The sequence below is a fragment of the Centropristis striata genome, chromosome 8 (assembly GCF_030273125.1).
Source record: "Centropristis striata isolate RG_2023a ecotype Rhode Island chromosome 8, C.striata_1.0, whole genome shotgun sequence".
NCBI lineage: Eukaryota > Metazoa > Chordata > Actinopteri > Perciformes > Serranidae > Centropristis > Centropristis striata.
Genome location: NC_081524.1, coordinates 285001 through 293743, shown reverse-complemented (window position 1 = coordinate 293743; position 8743 = coordinate 285001). Strand labels below are relative to the sequence as shown.

At 45.8% G+C, this 8743-nt stretch overlaps 1 protein-coding gene across 1 annotated transcript in view; it reads left to right on the top strand.

Annotated features, from left to right (window-relative positions):
• The window catches only part of pi4kb (phosphatidylinositol 4-kinase, catalytic, beta), an 11108-nt gene continuing 2365 nt past the window's right edge, over positions 1-8743 (top strand). The window contains 10 exon segments of the mRNA XM_059339977.1: positions 1-108; positions 2252-2397; positions 2400-2572; positions 2607-2961; positions 3354-3719; positions 5027-5254; positions 6456-6683; positions 7554-7663; positions 7769-7873; positions 7957-8080. Coding sequence (XP_059195960.1) covers positions 2281-2397; positions 2400-2572; positions 2607-2961; positions 3354-3719; positions 5027-5254; positions 6456-6683; positions 7554-7663; positions 7769-7873; positions 7957-8080 — 1806 coding nt within the window. The 5' untranslated portion in view covers positions 1-108; positions 2252-2280.

The window sequence follows — 8743 nt, the reverse complement described above, 5'->3', positions numbered from 1 at the left end:
CAGCAGCAGAAGAAGAAGCAGCTGTTGATCAATGGATCCTGTGATGATGATGATGAAGGAGACTATCTGGATATAAAACTAGTCTAGGAGCAGATAAACCGTCACCAGGTAACTGAGACTCACCTGGACACTCACCTGGACACGTCACCGCACCTGGACAGCCGCTCTGGGTCCGTGACGGAGCTAGCATTAGCTTAGCATACAGCTTTAAAAACAGCTGAGCGAAGTTAGCAACAGTTGATACCAGCCGGCTGATGCTAATGCTAACGCTAACCCTAATGCGGAGTGGACGGGCGGTTAGCTTGTAGCTAGTTAGCTTCTGTTAATCTCCGAGCTAACCGGCTAACAGAAGCTAACAGGCTAGCGGAGAGTTAGTTAGCTGGTTAACGGTAACTACTACTGGAGGCTAAGCTAAGCTAACCAACCCGTTAATAACTGAACTTTAACCAGAGCTAATGCTAACAGCACCATGCTAACTGATAGCTTTAAATCAGAAGGTTCATCATGTGTCTGAGTTAGCTCTGTGCTAAGCTAAGCTAACATCAACTCACAGCAGCTTTTAACTGTTAAACTCTTAATAATAATAACAACAACAACAGTAATAGTAGTAAAGAGCTGGAGTACTGCACTCTACTGATCAGTTACTGCAGTAAAAGTACGTTTTACAATCTGAACAAAGTACAGAATGTTTTTTATCAAACAAACTTGAAGTACTAAAAGTAAAAAGTACTCACTGCTGAGTAATATCTGTGATATTATTATATCAAAATGTAAGTTTATTCGTTTTCAACAGGAAGGACAAAACACCAAACAAACAAACAAACAAACAAACAAACAAACAAACAAACAAACAGATCCCTAGACAAGTCAGAGTAAATTCACAATAAAAAGTCAAGTAAAGGTTTACAGACGTCAGAGTACATCAGATGAAAGGTGAATCTGATATTATTACATTATTATTAATTAACATTATTAATTATTAATTGCAGCTTGTTTTACTTTAAACTTCAGATGATTCATTCATTCATTCAGTTATTTATTTACAGTGAATCTTTCATGTTTATAACAACATCAGACACTCGACTCCCTCTGTGATCTAATCTGGGATTACACACACACACACACACACACACACACACACACACACACACACACACACACACACCACACACACACACACACACACACTGTGTGTTGTCATGTGACCTGATTCTGATGTTTGGTCACATGAAGCATCAGACACTCTTCAGTGTTTCTAGGCTTTAGTGAGCCTCTGGGGGGACACCAGACCATCTGGGTCAGGGATGATCAACAGGAGGCCCGGGGGCCACATACGGCCGTGGCCCTCACCTGAAGTGGCCCTCAGTACAACTCCATGCATTAGAGCATGAACTATGTTAAGTTGCTGCACTGTAAACATGTTTAAAACATCAGTTTCATCATATGTGGTGACGATAACTCTCCTCTATGTGGCCTGTGGCCCTGTGGCCCTGTGGCCCTGTGGCCCTGTGGCCCTGTGGCCCCTGGTGAGTGAGTTTGGTTTCATTAAAGCCTCTCACAGATTCTGATGTGACTCTCCCATCATAGAGCATCTGATATATTTAAGCTGAACATCCATATACGATATATATCCTGATGTTTTTATCTCAAAGTGAGAGAAAATGTTCAGTCAAGTATGTCACAAGTAGTTTTATTGATTTATTTAAGTGAACATAAATACTGAATAAGAGGAGAACGTTTTTAAACCAAAGCTCCATAAAGTGCACATTTAATAAAAACAATATCTTCAATAAAAATAGCCTATGAAATAAAACATGCCAGTCTTTTTCTGAAATAAATATATTTATATGAGAAAATAATAAGAACATTACAAAATAACTAAATATGACAAACCCTAGTAAGGACAGCATTTATATGGAAAGAAAGAAAGAAAAACATTACTGAACTATATCGATGTATGTGATATGGTCCAATTCCGTATATATATATATATATATATATATATATATATATATATATATATATATATGTATGTGTATATATATATATATATATACATACATATATATAATCTTTTATATCTATACATCGCCCGTCTACTGTGACATTTTCAGTTGCTGTCAACATGTTTCCAGTAGGAGAATCACAGTTCAGTGTGATTAAAACAACTTTAGAAGCTAATGTTAGCTCGCGGCTAACGGAGGGCATACTTGACATGAGATTGACCTTTGACCTCTGCTCTGTGTTCCAGCGAGGTGGGCGGAGCCTCCCAGCGGTCCGATGGAGGACACGGAGCCGGACGTTTCCCCCGCCCCCTCTGACCCCAACAGCCCCTCCCCCTCCGCCTGCTCCTCCCCCTCGCTGTCCCTCCCCTCCACGCCCTCCTCGTCCTGCGGCGCCCCCCCCGCCCGCCACCCCCCCCCCTGTGTGTGATCAGCGAGGGCGTGGGCGAGCTCAGCCTGGTCATCGACACGGAGATGGCCCACCTGGCCTGCCAGGAGGTCCTGCAGAAGGTCAGGCTGCACCAGGGGGACGGGGACGTCCCCGAGCTGCCGAACGGGGCGGGGCCTGAGGCCGAGGCCCCTGGCCCCGCCCCCACCGATACCCCGGGCCCCGCGACCGCCACCCCCGGCCCCGGGCGCCGCGGTGAAGCCGCTGCAGATCCGTGTGGAGGCGGACGACCCCGAGGCGGCGCCCGGCTCGGTGAAGAGCGCCCGGCGGCGGCAGAGACACAACCCCAACAAACAGTCGTGGCTGCTCCGCCTGTTCGAGTCCAAGCTGTTCGACGTCTCCATGGCGATCTCCTACCTGCACAACTCCAAGGAGCCCGGCGTGCAGGCCTACATCGGGAACCGCCTCTTCAGCTTCCCGCACGACGACGTGGACTTCTACCTGCCGCAGCTCCTCAACATGTACATCCACATGGACGAGGACGTCGGCGACGCCATCAAGCCTTACGTGGTGGGTGTGGCCTGGGCAGGGGGCGGGGCTTATCCTTCAGGTGGTTCTGCAGCAGGTTTTAACTGTTTGAGGAACCTTCATTTCTACGACTGTTTCCACTGAAAGTGTTCAAGACGAGAACACGTAAACTAATCAGACTGCAGCAAGATAATATGATGATTTATAGTACGAGTGTTTGAGTAGAAACAATCTTCTGGTTGCATCTTAAAATGATCAAAAAACACACAAAATTATTAAAATAAAAACAAATTAGTATTAAAATGACCAAAAAGACACAAAATTACCAAAAATGTAAACCTTTATCTTTAGAGAGTCAGGTACAGTTTTTCTGCCTGTCGTGTTGTTGTTGACCTCTGACCCCGTGCTGACCTCTGACCCCGTGCTGCGTTCAGGTGCACCGCTGCAGGCAGAGCATCTCGTTCAGCCTGACGTGTGCGTGGCTGCTGGGCGCGTACTCCTCCGACATGCACATCTCGACTCAGCGCCACTCCAGAGGCACCAAGCTGAGGAAGCTCATCCTGTCTGACGAGCTGAAGCCGGCCGGGCCGCGAGCTCGCAGGGACCCTCTGACGCTGACGCCGTTCTGCCCCGTGGCGTCCCCCGCCGCCGGCCCCGGGCCCCTGGGGGCCGAGCACAGCCTGTCGCCCTCCAAACGAACCCACCAGCGCTCCAAGTCAGACGCCACCGTCAGCATCAGTCTGAGCAGCAACCTGAAGAGGACGGCCAGCAACCCCAAGGTGGAGAGCAGCCAGGACGAGGTCTGTCTGTTCATTTATCTACTTATCTACTTATTTATTTATTTATTTATTATATATTTATTTAGTTAATACTTATTTATTTTTTCATCTGACAGCAGGCAGGACGAGGTCTGTTTGTTTGTTTGTTTGTTTATCTGACAGCAGTTAGTATGTTTCTGACCTTTAAAGTGACAGGAACCAGAACTCTGGTGGGTCGTCACTTTTATGATACAATTTAAAATCTAAACTCTTTAATAAACTTTGACCTCTGACCTCCTCAGGACAGCAGCTCCAGCTCAGACAGTCTGGAGTTTCAGACTGGTCCCGTAAGTTCTCAGCGTCATGTTCTCTCTCCAGGGGGCATAGTGGTTCTGGTTCTGGTTCTGGTTCTGGTTCAGACTCACCTCAGTCCGTCTCTGTGATTCTGTTGGATCCAATCAGCTGTTTGATGTTGTGGTGAACCAATCAGAGCGTCTGGTTTCCTCTCACTAATTCACCCGTTCACTCTGTGTTTGTGTGTCTTTAATGAAAAACCAGCAGATCTCAGAGCAGAGAACATGTTGAATATATTTAAATATTGGTCAGAGAACACGAGGGGCCCGAGGACGCAGCCCTGAGGGACACCACCTGTTTGAATCTCATGTTAAAGTGGTTCAGTGATGGTCACAGCCAACAGGTTTTAACTCTTCAGAGTTTCTCTCTTCAGTTTCATTCCAAAGTTATTATAGTTAACGAAAACTAACAAATAATGAAAACTAGACTAGTTTTTTTTTTTTAAAAACGATAACTAACTGAAACTGTATTTTGTGGTTCCAAAACTAACTAAAATTATAGTGAAAATGTCCTTCGTTTTGGTCTTTGTCAACTTTTTTCCTCCGTAAACCTTTTTGGTTGATATGAAATCTATTTCATCTATCTGGTTTTATGACTTAATAAACTTATTGGGGCTGAGATGGATCAGACAAAGGAAATAAAGGAAACATTTATTGTGACCTTATTGAATCTGGACCCAACAAATACCCCATTACAACACAACTACAACTAATAAAAACTAAACTACAACTAATAAAAACTTTAATCTTCAAGGATCTGTTGTTCTTTCATCAGGCTCAGATCTGTTTCTGGTTCTTTATATTAAACACACAAACATCACCTGTCTGTCTCTCAGGACGTCCCGAGGACCAGCAGAGACCCAAACCACGACACAGTCCTCTCTAACATGTCTGTCTCTGTCCCTGTCTGTCTGTCTGTCTCCCTGTCTGTCTCTCTGTCTGTCTCCCTGTCTGCCTGTCTGTCTCCCTGTCTGTCTCCCTGTCTGTCTGTCCCAGCCGGTGCGTCTGGCCCCCCAGAGGGAGTTCATCAAGTCCCTGATGGGGATCGGGAAGCGTCTGGCCACGCTGCCGACCAAAGAGCAGAAGACGTCTCGTCTGATCTCGGAGCTGTCGCTGCTCAACCACAAGCTGCCGGCCAGAGTCTGGCTGCCCACCGCCGCCTTCGACCACCACGTGGTCCGAGTGCCGCACACACAGGCCGTGGTGCTCAACTCCAAGGACAAGGTGCACACACACACACACACACACACACAGTTCTTACTTTAAAGCCACATGCAACTAACAATCATTATCACATCAGTTTATTCTGCAGATTATTTTCTAGATTCATCAGGTGAGAAATGTTTCCAGGACGTCTTTAACCCGTTTAAACCAGGAAAACATTACCGCATCTCTACCATTGAACCTGTTGGCCGCTGTTGTTATTCTACCATTAAAGACGGGAAAGCGGATACATCTTTTTATAAAAAATAGTTTTTGTAGTTTTTTCCACCTATTTCCTGTCTCTTGGCCAATGAAATGCATCAGAATCCATGTGGGAGTGTCCCAATGCATCATGGGACTTTTCCAGAACTTATAAATCATGGTGAAGACGACTATAGTGGAGGAGCTCAGATATAACAGCTATAAGCTCTCAGATACTTTATGAATTTCATTTCTATCTGCTACAGAGGCTGAAAAATCTATTATTTAGTAGGAAGAGTTGACACTTCTGTTGGATTTACAGAAAAACTTCAGGTTTTAGGGGCTGATTTTAAAATCACCAACCAGAGGGTTTACAGGCATTTTAGGCCTAAATGGGTTCAACGTCTTATTTAACTCAGATATATTCGGTTGAATCTGATACAAACAGATTGAAGCTGAAAACAGAACTTTCTCACATGTTTGCATTAGGCCTGTCATGATAGTTATTATATCCACTTATCGTTAATATATAAAAATGGACACGATAGTTTTTTTCTGGACTCAATATATTGTTGTTTACATGTGTGACTTTTTGTGCATTTTTGTGTTTAAAATAAAGCTGTAAATGTTTGACAAGCAGCACGAACTGATGAAAAAAAACATCTATCATCTATTTTATTTGTTTTAGTTGTCGTTTATTTATGTTTTATCTAGGATATTTTAATTATTTTCCACATTTCAATTCCAATGTTTAATATTCTCGAGATTTAAAGATTCATTGTTGTGGAAAAGGATGAACTTATTCTGCTCTAATATCGTTATAAAACTAAAACAACATCGATACAACGATACTATCGGTTATCCTGATAGTTTCTGGGAAAATATTTCATCCTAAAAAATGTATTATCGTGACGGGTCTAGTTTGCATAAAAAAACTTTAAAGAGGAATTCAGTATAAAACCGTTTGTTGCAGCTGTAACTCATCCAGATGTTGTGCTGACATCACTCTGTCCCCCTTCAGGCTCCGTACCTGATCTACGTCGAGGTTCTGGAGTGCGAGAACTTCGAGACGTCCAGTGTTCCGATCCGGATCCCGGAGAACCGGATCAGGAGCACACGTTCCGTGGAGAACCTTCCGGACTGCGGCATGACGGCGGACCAGAGAGCCGGAAGCTTCTCCACCGTCCCAAACTACGACAACGACGACGAGGCGTGGTCCGTGGACGACATCGGAGAGCTTCAGGTGGAGGTGAGCAGGTTCTAGTCCTGGTGGATGAACGGCAGGGGACCGAGGACGGAGCCCTGAGGGACACCACGGGGGTTTAAATTATATAAAAACTAGTGGAGGAACGGCAGGGGACCGAGGACGGAGCCCTGAGGGACACCACGGGGTTTAAATTATATAAAAACTAGTGGAGGAACGGCAGGGGACCGAGGACGGAGCCCTGAGGGACACCACAGGGTTTAAATTATATAAAAACTAGTGGAGGAACGGCAGGGGACCGAGGACGGAGCCCTGAGGGACACCACGGGGTTTAAATTATATAAAAACTAGTGGAGGAACGGCAGGGGACCGAGGGTGGAGCCCTGAGGGACACCACGGGGTTTAAATTATATAAAAACTAGTGGAGGAACGGCAGGGGACCGAGGACGGAGCCCTGAGGGACACCACGGGGTTTAAATTATATAAAAACTAGTGGAGGAACGGCAGGGGACCGAGGACGGAGCCCTGAGGGACACTACGGGGTTTAAATTATGTAAAAACTAGTGGAGGAACGGCAGGGGACCGAGGGTGGAGCCCTGGGGGACACCACGGGGTTTAAATTATATAAAAACTAGTGGAGGAACGGCAGGGGACCGAGGGTGGAGCCCTGAGGGACACCACGGGGTTTAAATTATATAAAAACTAGTGGAGGAACGGCAGGGGACCGAGGACGGAGCCCTGAGGGACACCACGGGGTTTAAATCATATAGAAACTAGTGGAGGACAATCAAACTAATAACACTTCATGAAAACATGTTTTATTTCAAGTAAAAGTTTTGGATTTGCAGACAAACTGCCTGATTAACTGTCTGTCTGCCTGTCTGTCTCCCTGTCTGTCTGCCTGTCTGTCTGCAGCTCCCAGAGCTCCACACCAACAGCTGTGATAACATCAGTCAGTTCTCAGTGGACAGCATCACGAGTCTGGAGAGCAAAGAGCCGGTGTTCATCGCTGCCGGAGACATCAGGTCTGAAAAACCACTTCAGATGTTTCATATCACCTCAGTCACTTGTTTCTCTAGTTGTTGTATCTTCTCATAATAAATGTGTGACGGTTCCTCTGGTTGTTCCAGGCGGCGTCTGTCGGAGCAGCTGGCTCAGGCCCCCACCACCTTCAAACGGGACCCCGAGGACCCGTCAGCTGTGGCCCTGAAGGAGCCGTGGGAGGAGAAGGTCCGGTAAGTGGATCAGAGGACGAGGGATTTATTTATGTGTGAACATTTATCTGTATTAGTCTGAGTGTGTCGTGGTGTCTCTGCAGGAGGATCCGGGAAGGATCTCCGTACGGTCACCTTCCTAACTGGCGGCTGCTCTCTGTTATCGTCAAATGTGGAGACGACCTGCGACAGGAGCTGCTGGCCTTCCAGGTGCTGCAGCAGCTCAAGGTAACGCCGTGACATCACCAGCATCACGTTAAATCAGAAAAAGTCAAGTAGTTCATCATATCTGAAAGGAAAAAAAAGTTGTATTACTGGTGCCTTCCACATGGGGGCAGCGTAGCATTTGATGATCCACACTTGGTTAGATGCCAAACTGTAGAAGAAGAAACAAACCGAGGAGAAGATGTTTTCCACGGCTGGACAAGTTAGTTAGCCCCCAGAGGGATTTACGAGACTCTGGAGGTGGCGTTTGGTTTTCACCGTCGAGTCTCCGCCGATCATTAACATAGTGATGGTGAATTAACAGCATCACTAACTGTGCACAGAGTGTCCGGTGCTTGTTGTAAACAAACAGAGATCGCTAAGTGAACACCTCCTGCAGCAGCAGCACATACACACTGTACTGCTACAGAGCTAACTGTTAGCCTGTTAGCACATACACACTGTACTGCTACAGAGCTAACTGTTAGCCTGTTAGCACATACACACTGTACTGCTACAGAGCTAACTGTTAGCCTGTTAGCACATAGACACTGTACTGCTACAGAGCTAACTGCTGCTAACGGAGGCTCTTCTTATCGAATATTCGAATATTAATCGATTAGTACCCCACGATTATTGAATAGTACTTCTGCCTGAAATGCACATCCCTAATCAGAAGACAGGGAC